The sequence below is a fragment of the Kogia breviceps genome, chromosome X (genome assembly GCF_026419965.1).
Source record: "Kogia breviceps isolate mKogBre1 chromosome X, mKogBre1 haplotype 1, whole genome shotgun sequence".
Classification (NCBI taxonomy): domain Eukaryota; kingdom Metazoa; phylum Chordata; class Mammalia; order Artiodactyla; family Physeteridae; genus Kogia; species Kogia breviceps.
The window spans coordinates 1993816-2016762 of NC_081330.1; the positions used below are offsets into that span (position 1 = coordinate 1993816).

At 59.8% G+C, this 22947-nt stretch overlaps 1 protein-coding gene across 1 annotated transcript in view; it reads right to left on the minus strand.

Moving 5' to 3' along the window:
• The window catches only part of ZNF185 (zinc finger protein 185 with LIM domain), a 54817-nt gene that overhangs the window by 28211 nt on the left and 3659 nt on the right, over positions 1 to 22947 (minus strand). The window contains exons 2-15 of the mRNA XM_067023384.1: positions 15005 to 15083; positions 14693 to 14816; positions 14513 to 14578; positions 12411 to 12449; positions 12232 to 12309; positions 11611 to 11700; positions 11055 to 11141; positions 10369 to 10452; positions 10130 to 10171; positions 8695 to 8778; positions 8201 to 8290; positions 4229 to 4315; positions 1141 to 1245; positions 134 to 217 (exon numbers count right to left, since the gene is read on the minus strand). Of these exons, the coding sequence (XP_066879485.1) occupies positions 134 to 217; positions 1141 to 1245; positions 4229 to 4315; positions 8201 to 8290; positions 8695 to 8778; positions 10130 to 10171; positions 10369 to 10452; positions 11055 to 11141; positions 11611 to 11700; positions 12232 to 12309; positions 12411 to 12449; positions 14513 to 14578; positions 14693 to 14816; positions 15005 to 15071 (1127 nt within the window). The 5' untranslated portion in view covers positions 15072 to 15083. The remainder of the gene's footprint in view (positions 1 to 133; positions 218 to 1140; positions 1246 to 4228; positions 4316 to 8200; positions 8291 to 8694; positions 8779 to 10129; positions 10172 to 10368; positions 10453 to 11054; positions 11142 to 11610; positions 11701 to 12231; positions 12310 to 12410; positions 12450 to 14512; positions 14579 to 14692; positions 14817 to 15004; positions 15084 to 22947) is intronic.

Sequence of the window (22947 nt, forward strand, 5' to 3'; positions counted from 1 at the left end):
TGAGGGCCAGTAGACGGGACTATGGGAAATGACCAGTGCCCCGCCCCCAGCAGCCCAAGCAGCTGTGGCGACTTGACCAGGAACAGGCGAGAATCAACCACTTGGGGCCACGGGCCTCCCCCGGGTAGCTCACCCTCCTCTCCCAGAGCTGATGTGTGCTCCAGCCGGGCCTTCAGGTGTGGAGCCCACGGTGCCATCCCTTGACTGTGCACTTGATCTGTTATGGGAAGAGAAACATTTGCTGACTGATTGGGTTTTCATTTAATCTAACTCATATGCCCTGAGAGTGGGCCTCAAGGACCAGAAGCCCAGGCCTTCAGCGGCCGCCCTGCACGGCTCCAACTGAAGCCAAGCTGATATCAGCAATATTTCTGCCTTTTTTCCCAAACCTGATGGGCTGGGAGCAAGGGTGGAGCCAAGAAACAGAGCAAGGTGGCACGATGGGGGGCGGCGGTGACCAATGGAACAGGAGGCCAGGCATCGGGGGCCACTGATAAACCACGGAGCCCAGGGCAGAGGCAAGGCGCCCCGAACAATCGTGGGGCCCCTTCCCTCGTTCCAGTGCTGGGGGTGCACAGGGTCTAGGGCTGCGCACTGAGAAGGCAATGGCAGGCAGACCAGGCTGTGGGCTCTTATCCATCACTTCCTGTCCAGGAAGTGCCCAGCTGGGAGCGACTGCTCACCGGCCCCAGGCTCCCCTGGTCTGGCTTGAAGGACGGGTCAGTAGGATTGCTGTGGGATGGCTGGGCCACAACCAACCCCTCTGCACTCCGCATCCCCTGCACCCCCTCCGCGTCTCCCTTCGCCTACAGGCCACCCCGGAAGGCCCTGTTAGATGCTCTGCCGGGGCCCACGAATCCTTCGGCCACTGACTTCCCGAAACCTCCAGCTTGGCGGCCTTGCTGGCCTAGAGTTTTGTCCTCCTCTGCAGCTGGCTCCCTGAGGAATCTTGGCAGGGGCCTGCCCTTCTCCAGGCCTCACGCATTCCTTCATTCATTCTTTCAGCAGATGTTCACCGAGGACCTACACTGCCCCCGACACTGGAGACGCGGTGAAGAATGGGAGAGTCCCGGTCCCAGCTCCATCCACTGACCTTGCATGGGGAGGCCACATGGGCTCCGTGTCCCTGCGCTGAGTTACCTTTCAGAGTCTGCATCAAGGCCCTTGAAGGCCCTTTCACCAGTCAAGTCTCTCTTGGGCTCTCTGGGGTTGGGGGCTTCGCTGTCTTTGGAGCCTGGGGAAGACCTATGGTGGAAAGAAACGTCAGTTAACTACCCATCAGCCAACCATACGTAGATGGGGACAGTTACCTCATCCCCAAATGCCAGCTTTCTCCAAAGAGTGCAAATCCTGATATTGCAGGATTGGCTAATTATCAAAATCTACTAACAGCTACTGTTGACCGAGGGTCAGACCCCATTCTCATGACTCTGAATGCATTAGCTCTCCACATCAACCCCACAACACGGCCACTGTTCTGATCCACGCCCACTTTCCAGATGAGCAAAGTGAGGCACAGAGAGCCTGGAGTGACTTGCCCCGAGTTCCCCAAGTAACACGGGGGAAAAGCTGAGATTTGAACCCAAGCAGTCTGACTTCAGAGTTGCAGACTATCATCTACTATGGTGTAAGACTGATCCCGACTCCTGATTCAACCTCCCCCTATTCTCTCTGAGGTCATCGGGGAGCCTCCTGGTGTCAAACCCAACAGAGACACTCCCTTCAGTCTCACCATTCAGGACCACTGACCCCGTGGGCCACTCCCGCCTTCTCTCCCCCATCCGTCCAGCATGACTCCGTGCCACTGGCTTAGATGTCGGTGTTCCTGGCATCCCTGTCCATCTGCGTGCTCTGCCACCTACCTTGGTCACCTCCTCTGCTCCCATGGCGTCAACTGTCATTCTTAGGCCAATGACGTCTGCCTGTTCCCACCTCTCCTCTGCGCTCTGACCCTCACTGCTTCCGGGACTGGCCCTCGGCCACCTCACCCTCAACATGGCCAGGACTGACCACCCTCACCAGCTGCCCTCAGGGGAGTGGCCAGGCAGCTGCCGCCTCCACGGTACTATCTGTGCTCACTTTGCTCACTCCTCTCCCCTCGAGTCCCTTGACTTCGTACCCCATGTACATATCGACGTTGAACCCCATTATTTCTGCTCTCATCCATCTGCATAGAGCATGGAAATCTCTTGAGCCCTGACCTCTCTCCCAAAGCTCAACCAGAAACCCTCAAAAGCCTCCTGGTCATTTGCACTTGGATGCCTACAAATAAACTCACCCTATAGTCATTTGTAAAGTACTAAGTATTTATAGCACCCCTTCCTGCCCCCTCCCCTTAGTTCCCACTACTGTAGTGACTTATGGAGCAAAAAGCGCGGGGAGGGAGTCAGGCAGTGGGGTGGGAGCCACGGATCTGCCTGCTCTTGGCCGTGTGGCTTTGAGGAAGTTACTTAAGCATTCACGGTCTCAGTTTCCTCATCTGTAAAATGGGCATAGTGAGTGCATCTACATCCTGCACGGGGACACGTGTTAGGCTGTTTGGGACAGGGCGGGGCTTAGTGAATTCTAGCTTTCCCTCTTTCTTCCTTTTCTCCCACTTGACTTTCCTGTTGGAAAGTGGGGGAGGCTCTCCAAGGGCTGTTACAGCTTTGCCACTTCCAGACAAAATGCCAGCGGCCTTACGGGGCACACAGCACAGACCTTCCTGAGAGGCAGCCTAGCTTCCTGCTGCATGTCTCAGGGCCCCTTTGCCCCTGCTTCTCAGGGACTGGTCACCTTAGGGAAAAGCAATGAAGCAGCTTCCAGTGTTGCCCCATTAAAGACCCTGTCACACCGGGTGATGCTCAATCACTCCAGCAATAAATGCCCCTGCAGTCCTGTTCTGGGCCAGCCAGGCCTTGAGCTCTCCGGGAGCTTGGAGTCCTTGGGGGCAGAGCCATCCGTGAGCGGACAGCTGAGAGCCCGTGTGGAAGACCCTCTGGTGTGAGCGTGGTGCGGAAAGCCCCTCACAGAAGCTGCCTCAGAAAGGAACACGAGCAAAGGAGGGGCTACAAAGGGCACACGTCTGAGCTGAGACCGAGAAATGCAGATGGGAGAGGGCGTCCCTGGCAGAGCCTACAGCCTGCACAGCCGAGTGGGGCTGGGGGAGGCTGCGGGGAGGGCCCAGGGAGGAAGGGTGCGTGAGGGGAGCCTGGGGAGGGGGTGGGCGAGCCCTGCCAGGCGAGGGAGAGAGTTGAGGCTGCAGAGCCTAGAGGGGAGGGGACATTGCAGGGGTTTTCCCCAGGGACTCGCATAGCACCGCTGCTGCCCTTTAGAAATGGCACCCAGGTAGAAATGTGAAGGAGATTCTGGGGTGGCGCGAGTGATGAAGGAGGCCTGGCCCCAGGGGAAAGGCACTAGGGACAGAAATATCTCTAAAGTACACTGGACAGGACTCAGTGCCCGACTGCGACTGCGGCGAGGGTGTAGAGAGGGAGGAGCCGGTGAAGAGAGTCAAGGGCCCCAGAGATGGGAGTTCTCACCGCCCCCAGGGTGAGCCTGGGCCTGTGCTCTGGCCTCTCCCTCCCCAGACTCTGGCTTCACACGGTGGGGCCCCAGTTGGCCGGCTTCACGGCTGCTAAATGAGCAGCAGCAGCAGCCAGAGCGCCTCCCGGGACAAGCGGCCCCGCCCTGCTCACGCCTCCCTCTGCACCCCCACCCCGAGCTTCCCCAGGCCCCGCTGCCAGCCCCCCAAACCCTGCCCGCACGTTACCTGCTGTGCTCCCTGCTGGTCGTGCCCCACCCCCGACCCCCTCCCCTGTCCCTTGAACTGTCAAGGCTGACCTAGTGACCCCGCCCTGTTCCTGGCACCTCCCCCCGCCACAGCTGCTTCAGTGGCTTCATGGGGCTCTGCAAAGCCCAGATCCGCACCCAGCACAGCTGGCTGCTCGCATCCACAGGGCCCAGCAGGGCGAGCCATCACTTCCAGGGGCTCCTGGCCCACGCTCAGCATCTCACTTGTCTGCGTCTGCCTCCCCCACCAGGCAGACAGTCGGCAACTTCAGCGGGGTCGGGGGTCGCCGCTGGGTCCCCGGGAGTTGTGCAGTGAAATGGGATGGGGGCAGAGAACCCGGGTGGCTCACGTCTCCCACCCACCAGCCCCCAGGCCTCATCGCTTGCACCCTGACCCTGCGGCCCCCAACTCTAGAATCGTGTGGAAGGAGCCCAGGCAGCAGCAGGGCCCCTGTACCTCATTTCTTCCAGGTCTGGGGCCACCAGGCGGAGTCCCGCCCCGGGTGTTGTGATCTGCAGGCGGACAGTCTCCTCACCTCTTGCGCTGCGACCAAAGGAGAGCGTCAGAGAGTCGGTGGGAAGAAAGGCCTCCGCTTCTCCATCTGTGCTGGGGATCCAAGGGTGTCCTCTCTCAGGAGCCTTCCCCCCTCCCCCTTGTTTCTTCTCTCTCGCCTCCTCTTTGGGCTGAGCTCGGGCCACTGACCTCCAGGTCCCAGAGGAAAGGGATTGAAGGACCCCCTCACCAGTCTCCCACCCTTGACCCCAGCCCCCTTCAGCCGCTGCCGCTGATCACTTGCAGAGGTGCGCCCCGCCCGTGGCCGCACTGCGGCATCCAAAGTGGCTATTTGTGAGTTCAGGGGCTGATGGGAACGCGTGATGAACAAGATGCCCAGGAAACCTACAGACCGAATTTGGAGTGAGAGCCAGTGGAAGGGGCATGTGGGAGACTCAGGGGAGGAAGAGCCAGAGAGCAGGTGCCTGTGAGCTTGAGACCAGGGAGGATCAGACAGTCTCAGCCCTCAGAGGGTCCCTGGGTCCGAGGGTGACTGCACACAGCTCTCCAGTTCCAGGGTATTTTTCACCCCCACCGCAGGTCCCGAGGCCCAGCAGGAGAGAATCGAGAGCTCCCTGGCTTTCTGCGGGTCCCCCTCACTCTTCCCTTTGGTTGCGCCCGGCCACTGGGCTACAGATGGGGGTGAGCCCCAGGTCTGCCTTGGTGGAGCCCCAGCCCAGCAGGGGGCAGGATGAGGGCCGAGCGGCATGGGCCGTGCACAAATCCAGGCCCAGAGGCACCCCAGGCCAACTGGGGGCGTATAAGGGGACGAGGTGGAGGCTGGCGGGGGTCTTAAAAGCAGAGAGAGACCAGATTGAGTGTGGCAGAGGAAAGCCACAAGATGGGCTTGACGTGGGGGTTGGGGGTGGGTCTTGAGATGATCAGCCTGGCACGTTAGAAAGGACACTCCGGGGTTCCAGGAGGAGGAGGGGTGGGGGGGACAGGGTGGAGACAGGGACTTGAGTAGCCCAGACGGCTCAGCCGCTCTCAGCCACCGTGGTGTTGACCGTGGCATCTGGCTCCAAGCTAGACTGGGAGCTCGTGGAGGCCAGGCCAGTGGGCTGCTCATCTCTGTCCCTCCTGGACACTGCAGATGACCAGACGAAATGGAAGGGCTGCCAGAGACAGGGCCTCTCTGCACATGAAAGAGCAGCGAGGGCCTGGCGCACGCAGGTAGCTCTGATCTCCGCTTGTCTCCATGACAACCACGAAGGCAGCGTAAAGCCCGGGGCTGCTGTCGCTACTCTGTCCCATCTAAAGCACACGGTGCCAGGGAGCGAGGACACGTCCCACTTGGGGACGTCACAGGCAAGTAAAGCATACCTTCTCCCTGGCGTTTCTAGCTATGGACCCCAGCAGGCGCCTGTCCCTCAACGCCTCGCTCCTGAGCGATTTCTTCTTAAAGGCCCAGCTCAAATGGCACCTCTCCCAGGGGTCCTGTTACAGGTTGCAGTGTCCCCGCTAAAAGATATGCTGAAGTCCTAACGCAGGTATCTGGGTGAATGCGACCTTATTTGGAAATAGGGTCTCTGCAGAGGCCATCAGTTCAGATAAGGTTGTACTGGAGTAGGATGCATTCTAATCCAATATAACTGGCGTCCTTACAGAAAGGGGACACTTGAACACAGACACACAGAGGGAAGACAGCCACGTGATGACAGAAGCAGAGGTCGAAGGGCTGCATCTACAAGCTAAGAGGCGCCAAGGGTTGACTGCACTAGCAGAAGCTGAGAGAAAGGCCTGCAACGGATTCTACCCCAGAGCCTTCAGAGGAGCACACAGCCCTGCTGACACCTTCCTTCATTTAACTTCTGGCCTCTGGAGCTGTGGAAGGACAACTTGCTGTTGTTTAGTCCACCCAGTTTCTGGTACCTTGTCACGGAAGCCCCAGCAAATTCACACAGAGGCAGTGGCTCCTTCTCAGGCGTCCACAGCGGCATTTCGCTCTGAGACCAGCAGGTGCCCCTGTCGGTGTCTCCATTTGTCGAAGGGCCCAGCAAATCCGAAAGCGCCCAACCGTACCAGCACCCGGGCAATGCGCAAAGGGCTTTATGTGTACTATCTCATTTAGGATTTGGGACAGCCTCTGGAGGTACGTATCATCACTGCTCCCTATTTTACACATGAGGACACCGGGGCACAGAGAGGTAAAGTGACTTGCTCGAGGTCACACAGCCAGTACAGGGCAATGCCAGGGTTTTGCCTCGTGCCAGAAGCTGCGCTCTTACTCACTGCTCCCCAGCCCCTCTGCCAGGCAGCATGCTGGGGCCCAGCCTCCAGGCCCCACCTTGATCAGGTGAGGCAGAGAGCCAGGAAAGCTTGAGCGGCGCTGTGATGGGGTATCTGAGTGAGCTCAGTTTGGAAGGTGGGGACATGAGACGAACCCAAGAGACCAGCCAGCCCCATGGTGCCTCGAGGGAGGGCCATTGCCACAGGTGAGCAGTGGAGGGGAGAGGGGAGGGGGCTGATGGTGGAGACAGGAGCTCAGATTTGTGCACTGGGGGCTGAGGAGCCTTTGAGGCACCCAGGCAGGTCAGGAGTCCAGAGGAAGACGGGGCATCCTGTGTGGCACTCCTTCCGGTCCTCTCTGAAGTCCCTGAAGGGTTTGGTGCCTAGACAGGGGCGCCCGTCCTAGTTGGCTGAGAAGCTGACCTTCAGACCCAAGCCCAGGGGGATGGGGCAGGGACACGCCTGGGGAGGGGCCCGGGGACCAGGCTGTGAAATTCTCCTTTCCTACTTCGCCATAAACCAGCCTCCAGAACTGTGACACAGTACCTTTCCATTGTCTGAGCCACCAGTTTGGGGGACTTCGTTGTGGCAGCCTGAGCTAGACAGACAGCCATCTTGCTATGACAGCAGGTGATGGGTAGTAAACATCCAAAGGACTTTTCTGGAATAAATGTTAAAATGCCTCTCAAATGATAACCCAGCACAACCTACTTCTCCTCCTATGTTCTTTCAGAAGGCATCTGAAACCGACATTAACTGCTTTCTTTTATTCAAAAGAGAAATTGAGGAGAATTCAGAGATGTGCATTGTTTCTGCCGAATTGTGTCCCCTCCAAAATTTATATATTTAAGTCCTAATCCCCAGTACCTCAGCACGTGAGCTTATCTGGAATAAGGTCGTTGCAGATATAATCAAGATGAGGTCATACTTGAGTAGGGTGGCCCCTAATCTAATATGACTAATATCCTTATAAGAAGAGGAGGTCAGGACACAGACACACAGAGGAAGACCTCGTGAAGAGACGCAGGGAGAAGACAGGCATCTACACGCCAAGGAGAGAGGTCTTAGGAGGAACCCTGCCAACACCTTGATCTTGGACTTGCAGCCTCCATAACTGGGAGACAATAACTGGGTGATCTGAGTCGTCCGGTTTGTGGTCCTTTGTGACAGCAGCTCTGGCAAACTAAGCCCCCATGTCCCATCAATGCCACCTCGTGAAGAGCTCTCCAATTTTCCTACTTGCTCAAAAGGTCTTAGGGTGTCCTGTCTCCCTCCTGGCACAGAAGAGGTGGCCCCAAGGACCGGGGTCACGTCACATACAAATGGCTGTGGGGCTTGAGTCGGGGAGGGGCGTGTGGGCCATGCAGTGGCAATTCCAAGACCTGTAAGAGCCCCAGAGGCAGTGGCGCTGTCTGCAAGACTTAGCGTGATTCAGCTCAAAGTACAAGGAGGTATTGATTGCCTTGTGCCTGCAGACAAGAGAGAGCCATTATCTGCCCGGACGCTCTGGGGCTCCGAAATCAGGGCAAATCAGAGCCCCACCTGGAGTGAGATCACCCGCGCTCAGCCTGTCCCTGCCCTGTCACCCCGCTGCCAGACCCTCCCATCTGATGGCCTCACAGGCCAGAGCCAGTTCTTGGCACCCACCTGGGCTCCGGCGTCCCAGCGGGGCTAGGCAGGCCTGGCGTGCACTCCATCCAAATCGCCCGAGACAGTTTGGCTCTGCCCCCGTCCGCACTGGCAAAGAAGGAGGTGGAGGACAGCATTCGCGGGTTGAACTTGACCAACTTACAGGAGAGCCTTGAACAAGCCTAAGAATAGCAGGGCTAGCGCCCTGGCCCCAGACCCTCTCACATCCCACAACTGGTACTTTTCCTCGGGATGTTGCGGCTGCCGCGGGACTCAGTGGTGGAAGGGTTAAGTTGACACAGATAAGCGCTAAACAGACAAGACTGAAGCACTCTCTCCCAGGAGACCAGGCTATTTTGCTCCTTTCAACCCCAGCACATCCAGCCAGAGAGGCCCTTACTGATTTCTGTGCCCCATCCTGTCACTGGGCATACAGGGACACTGACCCTGAGGTCCTGTAGGGAGGTGGCCTGGCGGTCACCAGCCCTGGGCAGAGATGAGCAACTGATTACCTGCTCGAGCCGGGAGGGGATCGTGCCAGAGCAGGTGGGTCCTGGCTTTTCTTGGAAGGCCCGTCCTCATCCACCACCTCAACCCTTTGGGCAAGAAGAGAAACAGATGCACCGCTGTCCTCAGGGCACTTGTGGCCTCGGCCAAGCTGCCCTGGAGCTTGCTGACCCCGAAGGACATGCTTTTTTTCAGTGGTGTTTGTGGCTTAGCAACTCCAGCTTGGGATACGGACAGAACACTGGGTTGAATAGCATCCCACCAGAATTCATGTCTTTCTGGAACCTGGGAATGTGATCTTATTTGGAAGTAGAGTCTTTGCAATCGATTTGTCATCAAGTTACAATGAGGTCACACTGGGGTAGGGTGAGCCCTAAATCCATGACTGTTGTCCTTAGAAGAGGCAAATTTGGACACAGACACACGGAGAAAAGAAGGTCATGCGATGATGGGGGCAGAGATAGGAGTGATGAGTCTACAGGTCAAGGGCTGCCAGCAACAGCAGATGCCGAGAGAGAGGGGCCTGAGATGGCTTCTCCCTCACAGCTCCCAGCAGGAAGCACGCTGATCTCGGACCTGTAGCCTCCGGAACTGGGAGACAATGTGTTCCTGGACTTTGTGCCACTTCCCACAAAGTGCCCGTCTGTGGTGCTTTGATATCGCAATCCCGGGCACCTCATACAGCCAGGAGGAGCACAGCCTTATCTGTCACGTCCGTCGTGCTGCCACCACCCTCTGCTGGCCTTTTTGGTCTTCCCCCCTCCGTGCCTTTGCACAGCTGGGCCCTCGGCCTGGAACACTTGGTATATGCCGAGTCCTCCTTGTTTTTCCGTCCCCACCTCGTCATGGATGTCTTCTCTCTCTACCCAACAGAATACCCCTACATTTCAAGTGGCCAGGAGTTTCTTCCCTGTCCTCCCCCAATACTCCCCTTTCCCAGAAGATGTCCTGTCAACTAATGGTGCCACCCCTCCCTCATTCAGCTGGAGCGTCTTGGTATCCTGATCGTGGTCCCTTCCAAGGGCCTGGTCAGGAAGGGGCTCCCAATGACAAGCCTCTGGACTCCGGCCCGATGATCCGGCCTTCCAAGGCACTGTCCAGCCCAGCCCTGGTAGCGCGGGCAAGAGGGCAAAGGAACAACTTCTCTGTGGCCCAGTAGCCACTTTTGCTGCAAAACCCCAGAGGCCTTGGAAGCGCTAAAGCTCCATCTTGGGTCGGGGGCCGGGTTCTCTCAGCCAGGCTCCTGCCTATACAGCGTTGGTTGCCAGGGTCTTATGTGCCACCACAGCCACCCACGTGCCTCCTTGGCTTCCAGACGGAAGCCACCAGCCCCTCACAACTCCCCCTACTCAGGGACAGTGACCGCATCCCACCCTGTGCCTGCTCTCTCCCCACACCCCACCCCTGCCAACGGAAGACCTTCCCTTCGCCGACACTTACCTCTTTGCGATGAACGGGGCCTGCGTCTCCTGGGCAAGGCTGCTGGAAGAAGGCAGAAAGGTGACGAGTTGGGTACAAGCCACAGACAGGTGACGTCACTCCCAGCACCTCGCCTACCCTTGATGGCGGCAGCCAGACCTCTCGGGCCTCCGGAAAGCAGGAGGGCCCTCTCAGCCCGCCCGTCACCAGCCAGAGGAGGACCAGAGCCCTGCGGGGAGAGGGACGGAGCCACAACTCACCTGGCGCTCTTCTTGGCCGCCGACAGGACGTAGGAGTGCTCCCGGGAAGCTGTCTTCCTCACCACACTGCTGGCGGCCTCCGACCTGGGGAAGCACAGGGAGGGGGCATCTGACGGCAGGAGGAGGGGCTTGCTGTGCCACCCTAGCCGGGCAGCCGCTCGGGAGCCAGGCGGAGCTTTGGGGGGCTGCCCGAGACCCCACACCTCGAGGGCGGCCCGGCTCTGGAGCTCGCGGCTCCTGCCCGGTACCTCCGAGGCCTGGGGACCCCTGCTACCGTCGACTCTGCCCTTAGGCCTTCGCGTCTGCTGGGCCTTCAGCGTGGGGGGCTTTGCTGTGTTTCCTAAGTCACGGAGGGGCCGGCAGATGTTGGGAGTGAGGGCAGGCCGAGCGCGGGGCCTAGCAGCTGCCCAAGCACCCACCCCTCACTTTGGGACAAGGGGCATATGGGCACCTCGGCAGCTTGGTCCAATTTGCTCAGGAACCTTTTTAACAAACGGTAGAGATGCCTCATGACCTAGGTTCCGCCCTCTTAGAAGGTTCCTAAGAGGGTCCCCTGGGCTGGCCCGGCACTGAGTGGCGAGCTCTGGGATTCCTGGAGTGCCACCTGTGCTGGCAGCGACCCTCCAGCCAACAGACCAGGCTTCGGAGACTCGGGCCCCGTCCCGTCCGTGCGACACCCTCGTTACCTCCGTTTCTGCTCATCAGAAGAGAAGGGCGCCTCCTCCTCTTCAGCAGCCCCTGACGCCGAGCTGCGCCTGACGTTGTAGGGTGCCCTGGGGCGGCGGGGGGGGGGGGAGGTGAAGAAGCTGGCAGTTACGGCCCCTCCTCCCTCTACGTCTGCCCCCGCTGCCCGGCACGGGCTGCCACCCTCAGCGGCTGGGCGTCCTGACTTGCAATGACAACACCGAAAACAGCACGTGTCGCGGTCTGTCCCTGTTCCAACCTTTACTGTACCCCAGGACCCAGTTCAAGCCTCACCCCTTCTCCGGAAAGATTCCCTAGCTGCTGTGTGTCGCTGGATGATGGTGACAAGGGACAAACCATATAAAGATGTGGGGCCCTGGGAATGCAGGCCCTGGGCACACAGGAGAGGGGCTCCTTCCACAAGCTTCCTACAGCCCCTGCTTTGCTTCGGATCAGAAGTACAATGTGCACACACTGTCCCAGTTTCTGGGGCTCGTCAACCTCTGGTGGGTCCCAGGCCGCAGTGGCTACTGGCAGTCTGTGACTGCATATACTCACAGCTTCTTGTAATCCTCTGTGGTCATCCTGTAGCCAGAGGAGGAGGGGCGGGGAGGCCCAGCAGGAGATGCTTTCCCCAGACCGGCAGCGCTGCAGAGGCAAGGAATCTCTGTGAGTCTACCCGCAGGGCCCCTCTTGCTTCCAGAGTTGCCTACATGGCCCAGCGGGCATGTGGCAGGCGGACAAGGGGTTGCTGGTGCCCTTTCCTCGCTGCTCTCAGCCCTGCCAGATACCCGGGACATCTGTGCAGGGCAGCCCTCTTGCCACAGACAGACCCAGCCACCTTGGTCCTGCTTTTCTGATGAAGCCCAGGTTCAGCCCGGTGCCAGCTCAGCCTGTTGGGAAGAAGGTGGCCTAAAGCGCACAGCTCGGTGCACTTGATGAGCAAGTCAGGGCTCCCGCCCAGCCCCCTCCCGGTGCCTCTGTCTCAGTGACCAGGGCCAGTGAGGACTGGCCCAAGGACAAGGGCACCGGTAGTGGTCCAGGGCCTTGCCCTACACAGGAAGAGACCTGCCACCCCCCCACACCCCCCTCAGTGACCAGAGGCCTCTCTCTGGCCTGAGCGTGGCCTGGGCCCTCACACCTCCCACGGGCCAACTGGCCGGCACCCTGTGAACACACCTTTTTGGGGCTCCGTTGGCCTTGGGGAAGAGCTGCTGGGGCTGAGACGAGCTGTCTACAGGCTTGGTGAACACGCCCCTAAAAGAGAGCCCCGGACAAGCAGCGCCGTGAGCCCCCTGGGAGAAGCGGGGGGCGGTGCGGGCGGCATGGGGGTTGGGCAGGGCCCCGTGGTCACCTACCGGATGATATAGCCAGTGGGCGCCCTCGTGCTTGGGGGCCTGCCAAGGGAGAAGAAGTTATGACGTGAAGCCAGGCCGCCCAGTGACGGCAAGGTGGGTCGGCTGCTGGGTGTCCTGGTGCAGGCAGAACAAGAAATCCAGCCACGCCGGCACCCCAAGCCGGGCTGCCTGTCCCGCTCTGCCTGTCTCCCTCATGCTCCCCAAGAAAGGTACCCCAGGCCGATCCTTCCGGGCCCTGGCTCACAGCAGGTGCCCAGGAAGGCATGTTCCACGGCTGGGCATTTGTACAGAGGCGTCCCCTCCAAAGTCCGGTTTCTCCCCTGTTCTGAGAGCCCCCCTCACCTCCACTCTCAGAGCTGACCCAGCTCAGGCTGGACGCTCTGTGCTCAGAGGTCTGGGGCTGAGGCGATGTCAGGCAGAGCCCAGCCCCCTCCAGGAAGACTCAAGAGGGCCCAAGGGGCAGAGCCCAGGCAAGAGCCAGCTGCCCTGTCCTGCCCGCTCTGCTTGAGCTCTCCCTCCCCCAGCCCGTGCGATGCCCACATCACACGTCTTGATGGAAGTCTGGGACTGGAGGGCACGGCCAGGGCTTGGTCAGTGCCTGGAAAACATCAGATTCCATGCGCTGGGCACCTTCCGCCGGGGAGGGGGCTCAGAGGACTCGGGTGAGGGCTGTGGGCAGGCAAGAGCTGGGAGTGCTGGGGAAGCAGGGATGCGAGTTCTGGGATCAGAGGCAGTGCAGAGCCCCAGGGTTCCCCATCCCCACGGACCCTGTCCTTAACAGGGCATGGCCTCCTGGAGGTGACCAAGTCACAGGAACGCTTGGAGTGGAACCCGAGAAAGAAAGGTCACTTATCCCACGTGTTTTCCAAATATACTCCCAAACCAAAGCCCGGGCTGAGAACTGCACCCCCAAGGCAAACGTACTCCCCAACGAAGAGATTCTCTTTGAACTGTGCGCAGGCTCCGGCCAATTGCCGCTATCACAATCCGCAATTCTCTCTCTTATGCTCATCTCTCTACTCAGGACGTGCCCGTGTTCCCGGCTAGGATGTCAGTTCCCTGAGGAGAGGGTTGTGTCCTCTGTGCCCAGCACAGGACCTGGCAGGTACCAGGTGCTGAGTCATTGAGAGATTGCGGGCAAGGGCATGGTTACCGGAGGGAGCCCCTGTGGCTAGCAGTGAACTTGGATCCCTGCCTTCCAGCTGCTGCCCTGTCTGTACCACCACCCCAGGAAGGCACTGGCCCTGCACTCAACTGCCAACTGCCGGCTCTCTGAAGCAAGGATCAAGCCTGAATTTCGTGGTACCCCTAACCCTAACCCCGCACTTCTCAGGAGTAGTTCCTCCCCGTATGGGCAGGCTGTGCCCACCCTTCAGAGCCTCCCTGGACGCCATTATGCAAAAGTCCTTGAAATAGAGAGAAGAGCTGGTTCCCCTCGGCCAGCTGTCAAAATATGTCATCTTGAACTTGGGAGACAGTTGGAGCAAGCGTGTGAGTCTCCCCTGGCACTTGGGACGCTGTGCTGATACAACAAAAAAAGTGACAAGTAAGCACATCTTAGAGCTTGCAGAATTTGCGTAAAACTGAAGTTGTCCAGACCTGTGGGTATTGCCTTTTTAAAAATGTGCCTGATGATGTGTATTTGCTTTTGTAATCCCATATGCTCTGGCAAAACTTAGCATTTTGCAGCTAAGACTTCATTATGCTCAGTGACAGGATTTTTTGTTTGTTTGTTTGTTTTTTGCGGTACGCGGGCCTCTCACTGTCGCGGCCTCTCCCGCTGCGGAGCACAGGCTCCGGACGCGCAGGCGCAGCGGCCACAGCTCACGGGCCCGGCCGCTCCGCGGCACGTGGGATCTTCCCGGACCGGGGCACGAACCCGCGTCCCCTGCATCGGCAGGCGGATTCTCAACTACCGCGCCACCGGGGAAGGCCTCAGTGACAGTTTTGATCCCAGTTGACAGCTGAAGCCACGGACCTGGACCCAGTGACTCCTGCACTCCTTTTCCCAAGAAAACGCCTGTGGAGTTCAAATGACTCAGTGTCCGCCCAAGGCTGCAGTACAGGGCCCACCCACCGGCCATCCGGGCGCCACTGCTTACCTGGCCTTCGGGACCTCCCCAGCTGAAGAAAAAGATATGGCGCGACTCCGGCCTGAGGGCAGCTCACTGAGGAAAGAGGGGGCACAAAAGTCACCCTGGGACTTAGACTGCGTGTGGCCCACGGAGCGTCACCCCACGCCCAGCCTGTCGCTGCGGGCCCTCCTGGCCTCCTGGACGTACAGGGCGTGGCTCTCCGCCTCATCCTGCTTCGTGATCCAGCTCTTGTCCCCCTTCAGCGTGGTGCGAACCTTCATCTGCTTGAGGACGTTCTTGCGTTCCTCCTCGCCTGGGGGGAGAGGCTTCCCTGGTGGCGGCAAGGCCCAGGCAGCGTCAGAAGTGGAGCCCGGCCCCGGGACCCCGAGGCCTCCTTTCCAGCCCTCCCAATACATTGCTGTCACTCGGCTGCCCAGGCAGCGCTGTGGCTTTGCAGGGCGGGCCTGGAAGGAGGCAGCCACATGCCAAGCCCAGGCCAAGAGGGCACCCGGGCCTCACCTTTGCTGCTTCCTCCGAGAGCTGAGATACTCATGGTGTTCGCTCTGAACGTCCCTTCTCGGTGCATTCAACAGGGCTCCTGGGGGCAAAGGCGAGCACGTGGCCTGTCACGTCACGCGTTTATAACGGCGCGCGGGTCGCCGTATGGTCCTTGGCAAACTGAGACCATGCAGACCGTCCTTTGGGGGGAGGCTGGGCAGAGGCCGCCGCGGGGCCGCCCCACTGCCAACTGCTGGTGGCCCTCGGGCACCAGGTGACGTCGGGGAAGCGGGGAGCGCCCTGTGCCCTGCTTTCTCTTCCTCTCTCTGTCTTTTCGCCCTGCCCTCCCCCATCGTGTCCTCTCCGTCATGGTCCCCGACGCCTTCCAGCTCCAGGAGGCACTGGGGCGAGGCAGCCGGCTCTCCAGCATGGGACTGGTCTCAGGAGAGGGGCCGGAGGCTCAAGCGAGTGGGCGTGACAGGAAACAGGGGCCCTGGCTCTGCCCACACTGTCCTAAGGCACAGCGACCTCCCCCCTAGGGGCCTGCCACCCTCTGGGCCCCTCCAGGGCCAGGCCCTGAGCAGCCCGGCCATGCTGCCAGCTGGCAAGTCCCGGGAATGTTTTCATGGAGGTCACGGGCACACTAAAACGGGCAGGGCAGGGGGCCAAGAGGAAACCAAATTTGCCACGTCAGCAAGAGCTGCATTTCCCGTAAACTGCACCGAAGGAGCAGCCCAGCAGGCCCGAGCGCTCTGAGCGCCAGGAACAGCACCTCATCACCGCGAATGGGAGCCCCGCGTGCCTGGCCCGGCACCAAGGACGCCACGTCAGAGTTCTATCGCGCAGAGCTCACTGCACAGGTGATCCTCGGGCCACACTACCCGATCGTCCCATCCCAGCAGCCCCTGGGATGGCCCCACTGGGCCGCCTGAGGTCTCGGTCCCTCCGTCTCCTGGCGCTGCTGACTGACCGTGTGGCCTCCTCTGGGCCCTGGCTCATCAGTCTCCCCTCAACAAGCCTGTTGGCCACGTTGCCTAGAAATTTTCTGTCAAATCGGAAGCAAGTAAGCCACTTACTTCCGAAATCAGGGCAGATGCATGGACATGCACAATGACAGAGGCAGAGGGGCCGTTGGGGACTCCCAAGCCAAAGGGGCAGGGACGCGCCCAGGAGCCCACAGCAAGGGGTGGCTTTACAGCTTCTTGTCCCACCTCCCTCACCAGACAAAGACCAGGACTGATGCTTCAGCTCAGAAGTCAAATGTCTTTTTTCATGGAACAGGAAATCTGAGGCAGGAAGCAGAGTTTTCTCACGGGACTGAAGAAGAAGGCAGCGCTTTAGGACAAGGAGACTTTAAGGTGATGAGTGCCGGCCAGATGGATGCACACATGACACTTGAATCGACGTCCCAGTGGGACAGCTGGCTCCTCCTCCACTTCACGCCCGCCTTCCCTCCGCGCCACAGCCCTGGTTCAGGCTGCAGTGACTTCTGCCCTGCCCCTGGGTCAGCACGCGTCGGCCCCTGATCCCTCCTGGCCTACATCAACCGGTGCTTCTCACTCAGCTGGTCCCCTACTGTCTCCAAGACTGGGGGGCAAACTCCCCAGTCCCCTGACCCAGCCACTCTTCACACCTCAAGGTCAACAGCCTCAGCATCCCTGGAAGGCAGCCCTGCCAAGTCAACGCCCGCGCCTTTGCTTACGCGGCCGGGCTGGAGGCTGGCGGGGGGCCGTGCTCCTGACTCACCCAATAGCAGCAGCACTCCTCTGAGCCAGGTCTCCTCTCAGACCCACCATCCACTCCCCTCGTCTGACCCTTCTCAGAGAGCAGGGCAAAGTAGCCGCCCACTCCGTGGGCAATCAGAAGACCCTCGCTGCAGACGAGAGCAGCTTTGGAGGATGGGGGCATTTCCTGGGCGGCTCTCAACCACTGTTGGCGGGCAGGTCAGTCAGGGCACCTCTTTGGAGGACAAGTCCCCGTGTGTGTCAACAGCCCATTGATCCAACCTCTCCTAAGGGTTCAAGTGCATAAGTAGAACACAGTATACAAGAGGGTGTCATCCCAGTGTAGAACATGATGGTGAAAATTTGGCAATAATCTAAACTCCCAATAGTTGTATTTAAACATGTTATGATCTACTGTTCAAGCAGATAATATGTGCCCATTACAAAGGATACTGATATATGCGATATTTAACAAGCCTTCAGGTATACTGGTTTCCATACAGCATTAAATGAAAGGCAGCTTTTAAAACCAGATGTGGAGGATGTTTCCATTTCCTTTAAAATACATTCACATACAAATTGCCAGGAAAAGAAACAACCAAAAGGACATATACAAAAATATTTCGCAAAGGCACCCGAGAGAGAGAGAGAGAAAGAGAGAGAGAGAGAGAGAGAGAGAGAGAGAGAGAGAGAGAGAGAGAGAGAGCGCCGCAGCAGCAGAGAATGAACGCACTTCGCACGTGCAGGCTCTCTGCCCCCTCCCTCACTTGGGGAGAACCGACCAGGCATCAGGCATGGAGGATCCACCCCGCCCCCCTCCAGCATCCAGTCCAGGCATCGGGGCAACCCGCCAGCAGTACGTATACCATCGTCCTGCTTCACTGTGAGCAAGCTGGGATCGGGGAGGTTGGGCAAGTGGCCCCAGGCCACACTTCCAGCACTTTCAGAGGGTGGTGGGCCCAGCCAGGATCTGAGCCCCAGCTGTGGCTGCACAGTAGCCCTGCTGACCCCACACACGACGTCACGGAGTGCCCCTTGGAGCAAAATCCTGGGGTCCAGGCCGCTCAGCACCAGTATGGTTCCTGCAAAGCAAGGCACGTGGCCCCAGCAGCTGGCTCGCACCGGCTGCAGGGAGGCGGCTCTTGGACTCAGGCCAGCCACGCACGCTGTGCCTGCCTGGACTCTCAGCCTCACTACCAACTCCGAGCTCCCGACCCCAGCATCCTCTCCGAGGTGGGCAGCCCTCCGCCCTGCGGCCCCGGACTCTACCCTCTCCACGTCCCAAACGCCGAGGTCTCTTATGCCCAGGGCTTGCACCTGAGATGCGGGATGCAAAATTCAAGACGACGTGGGAAGAGAGAAACTGTCCTGCACCTCCGCACTCACCCCACGCAGGAGGTGGAGGAAGAGGCGAGACGGCCGCTACATCACCGGAATGTTCCATCTCCAGCTGCCTTCAAAAGCGGGGCAGGAGGCCTCCCGCCTGCCCAGGCCTTCCGGTCTTCCTCTTCGTCTGGGCACTTGGGCTTCTCCCAAAGCGTCCTAGGCCCTCGTGGGCCGCGGGGCCTCTGCCACCAGGAAGGGCCGCCCAGCCTGAGAGCAAACACCGCCCCCCCACGCCCACAGCTCTGCTGCTCGTCGCTAAGGGGCCCCACGCGGCTGCAACAGCGTCCCGCTCTGTGAGCCTCATCCGTGGAGTGCTGCGGAGCCACCGAGCCCGTGAAACAACTCACTTCCGCCTTGAGAGCGAGAAGTCCTCTGACTCTTTAGGAATTCTCACATCGCCCTGCCCAAGGGCCTGGCCTGGGCCACCAAAGGAACGGGTGGCTTATGTGCCACCTTCTAGCCCAGCTATCCCTCCTGGCACGCCCCTGGATCCTCACTAGATGTAGCCCCACTAGGCAGGACCCTTCCAGCGCTACCTCCCAGCCCTGATGGGATAGACAGAAGCCAGGAGCCAATGAGGGGCGTGCACGGAGCCTGTGGTCCCGGCCACAGAGAGCCTGGTGGCATCAGAGGCCAACAGAGCTGCTGCAGGCAAACTAGCAGGAGGGAGGGACCTGGGAGAGCTGGCAGACAGTGATGCAGATGCCTGGCTGACGCGTGAGGAGACAGAGATGGAGAGAGAGACAGCGAGGAGGGGTTACCCCGTCACCGCACAAGGACGTGCCGTGCCTCCAAAATGAGAAAGCTAACTCAGAGAAAGTTTTCTAGAATCGCCGACCCGCCTGACTCCCCACGTCGTGCACATCCACTTTCCCAAGCAGGCCTCTGTGTGTCTCCCCTTGCAGCGACCAACTTGACAAATGGCCTCGAGCTTCAGCCCAGGAGGCATCTCCCAGAGGCGCCCTCAAGCTCCCCTGGGGCCCTCCCCCTGGCGCTGCTGTCCCCACACCTTTCCCGGCTCCCCCCCCACCGCACAGCCGGGACGGGCTGGCTTCTTCCGGACAACGGGAAGGACACCAAGGTCGGGGCGAGGCGCCCGGGCCTGAGAACACAGGCAGCCCAGCCCCCGGGTCCCTGCCCAGGATCCCCGCCGCAAGGGCTTGTGTGAAAGGAGCCGGCAGGCTGAGTGGCTGCCCTTCCCCCACCCTGGGTGGCAGTGACATGAGCAGAGGGCGGTGCTGGAGGCCAGGCAGGGACCTCCTAGGTAAACTGGGAGGAAAGAGGAACAAAACACCTTTAGCCGTGCTTTCCAGGAGCGCAGAGCATCGTTTCACACGCAAGGAGCTGCAGCCGGAGGGCACGGGTGTTGGGGCTTGTCCGCATGTGGGTATGCTGGGCGCTGGCCACTGGCAGAAGAGAGAGGGGCGGGGCTTCTTCCCCAGAGGTGAGCCGACAGGAGGGCCGGCTGCGTTTCCTCACGTGTATCGACCTTCTGCGGGACCCCACCTCTGGCTGGCAGGGGTCAGACGCAACTCCATCTCTTGGCACCAGAGCCCGCGGCTCAGCTCCGGGCAGACGACTCAGGAGTCAGAGTCAGGAAGCAGCGGGCAAGGCAAGAGGGCAGAGCCCACAGTGTGACCCCTGCAGCCAAGCCCAGTGACCAAATACAGATGTGACGAGGACATCTGGAAGATGTCATCGAGGCTTTGGGCCACCCAGGGGCTGGTTGCTGGGCCAACTTTAGGCCACGTGTCAGTAAAGCTCTGTCTGCGAGCATTTTTACGCGGCTCTGGGGCAGGGCCCCGAATACGGCCTCCCCCATCACTTCAGCGGAGACACGGCACTCCTATCTGGGGCGGGAGGGAAGAGGTGAAGTGGTGAAAAGCCCCTTGTTTCCCAGCAGCTTGTTCCTGAGACGGGTGGACCCAGCCGGTTCTGATGCTTCAGCTGGGTGCTGCCGGGGGGGTCTCAGAGAAGACAGCTGGGCTGGGACGAAGGAGACTCCTTCCTTCCACGGGGCCGTGGCTCCCGATGAGGGTGTCAGGACTAAACCATGAAAACACAAAAGCTGCAAGGGGGACCTCAGCTGTCACACCTGTCCCCTCTGGCCCTCTTATGACAAGTAGCCTGAGGCTCCAGGCTGCTCCCCTGGCCAGAGTCCCTCCATGCCTCCCTCCTGGCCCAATTCACCCTGGGGGCTGCCACCCTCAGCGAGAAGGGGGTGGCAGGGAGGGAGGGAGGAGGTCACCTGTGCGTGACCTCCCAGGCCGTGCCCCTCCTCACCTGTCCAACAGCTCTACCCACCGGAAGGCATGCCCCGCTGATGGTGGCCACCTCCCAGAAGAGACACCCGGGTCCTCTTTGGGTGTGTTTCAAGCAAACGCCTTTAAGCTTCAACACAAGCGTCCTTCCTAGTGTGTAAGTGCCCGTGAGAGGCCCCTCTCAAGGTCCTTCAGGGTAATGAGGTGTCCCAGAATCGGGGCAGTCTGCATTACCACGGGACGGGTGACACCAAGGTAGTCAAAGCCCACCCGCTGGAGAGCCCTGCCTCTACCCAATGGGCAGCAGGTGCCTTCACCCACCCCATCGTTCCTTAGAGAGCTGCCCTCCACAGTTGGCCTGGCAGCCCCTTGAGGCCGAAGGGGGCAGCAGAAACAAAAGCTGACAAGGCAGTGGGGCCCATCATCTGTCACTTCACAGGAGGGGCACACATGCTGTTTCTCCCAACTCGGGTGCAAAGGAAAGAGCAAGAGACACGGAGTCCAAGTCCTGTTCTGTCAGAAAAGGTCACCGGACAAGTCACTTACCCCCTCCGGCTGGAGAGGAAGCCCCAGTTTCAAAGCGCTCCCTGACCCCTCTGCACCTGGCCACGGGGGGAAGGCACAGGCTTCAGTGCAGCTCCTCACCGGGGCCACAGCCTCCTGTCCTTGCTCTGCAACATCCCCGGAGGTCAAAGGCCTAGCGTCGCAGGGAGGGCCCAGGTTGCGCTGGGCTAAGAAAGGCCTGGACCCAGATGAACGATGCTGAGGCCCCAGGGGGCTGGGGACCCCTGTTTGGGTGTCCCCGTCCAGTCCTTTCTCAAGGCACACACTTGGCCGAGTGTCAAAGTTTGGACCCAGGCTGACTTAAGCCAGCACTGGGTCAGCTGACCTGATTCCCCAGGCCAAAAGGGCTGGAAGGATCAAACGTCCCATTTTCTGCGGCAGTCTCCTGAGACCAAGTCTCATGAATGAGGACATCCTGATTCCCAGTCTCAGCAGCTGGCAAGAGGACAGCCAGCAGACGGGTTGCCTTCCTCCAGGGCTTCCTGGGATCCAGAGATTCTCAGCAGCCGTCCAGGGGGAAGGGGCCCTTCAGAGGCCTTCCAGATCGACGGCTGAGCAGCTGGGTCATGTCCAAGCCCCTCAGTTGGCCGCACAGCACACAGCTCCCAGGAGCCTGTGCGAGCGACAGAGTGGAGCATCTTTTGCCGGCCCGTGATGCTCCAGTCCCGGGCCTCCTGCCTGGAAGCCAAGGGGTGGCAGGAAGGAGGCGTACCACATGGAAAAAAGAGCTGGAGGAGACTTGGGTTGCAGAGAGGGAAAATGTAATATGGAAAAAAGAATGCATTGACTGGGGGGAGTATTTGTAAATGTGCTTTACAGGTAAATGACTTCTGCATGAAAGTCTGGAATTTCACCTCCCCTCATTCCACCCCCCACACCCCCGAATCTAGACTTCTCGGCGTCAGCACCGGGGGGGCCCTGGTAGGCAGACATCTGAGTCTGGTCAGCTCCCTCCGGGCGGTGGGGAGCTTGAGCCCCAAGAGGACAAAAGGAGCCACAGCCACCCAGCCACACATCACTGCTGTGCCCATTTGCTAGCTCTCAGCCGGCCAGATGCAAGCAGCTGCTTCGGGCAACTGGGCCATTTCAGAGGTGGCTTGGCCTCAAGGGCCAGCAAGGGTTTCTGGCAGGACCCTCTGAGCTGTCTCTGTGGAGGCCAGGGGGCTGGGCGGGGCCAACATGCTGGGGACAGCAGGGCCCACGCATGGGCCTCACCCCACACAGGACCCTTGGCGGGAGCCACGTACATGAGCCATTCCCAGGGCCGCGACCTCCCCTGCTGTGCCAGGAGAAGCGGCCCAGACAAAGCCCGGGAAATGTCTTGTGGGGCCTGGGCCGGCTCTGTCCCTCCCACCACACACCCCAGCTGCCTCTGCAGCCCGGAACCAAGGTGGTCTTAAGCTCATCCCAGTGGGGCAGAGGTGCTGTCCACATCTGCACACAGACAGTCAAGGGGGTTGAAAGGGACCCAGGGGTCATTGGAGCCCACTTCCACCCCCAAACAACTCTTTCCGTCCCAGGAATACCCTTGCGTCCTCTCTCCTGCCACCCATTCAGACTTTGCCAGAGCAGGCCCAGTGACAGGGAAGTCCCTTCCATTTGCCCCTGACTGACACTGGCCAAGGCTGATTCCTTCTGTCTTAGTCACAGGTGATCACGAGTGACGCTGCCCTCTCCCTTCCCAGAGTCCCCTCCTTTCTCACCTTCCTGTTCACCCCAGACCCGCAGTTCCCTGAGCTCCGCCCCTACCTCTTATCGCTGTCCTCACTTTTGGATGAGAATATGGACACCCAGAGAGGAGAAAGTGTTTGCCCAAGGCCCATATTCATTTATTCCATAAGACTTTATAGAAAGTGGAAGCCAGGCTAGGTGCTGGGCAGACAGACAGACAGACAGACAGGAGCCTAGAGCAGCACTGCGTTTCCCGGGAAGGTGCCCTTGGCTCGGGCCCTTCTGAAAGAATGAAAGAGTGAGTAGGCGCTCACCGGGCAGAAGTGATAAGGCAAGTGGTGGTTTTTGTTTTCTTTTG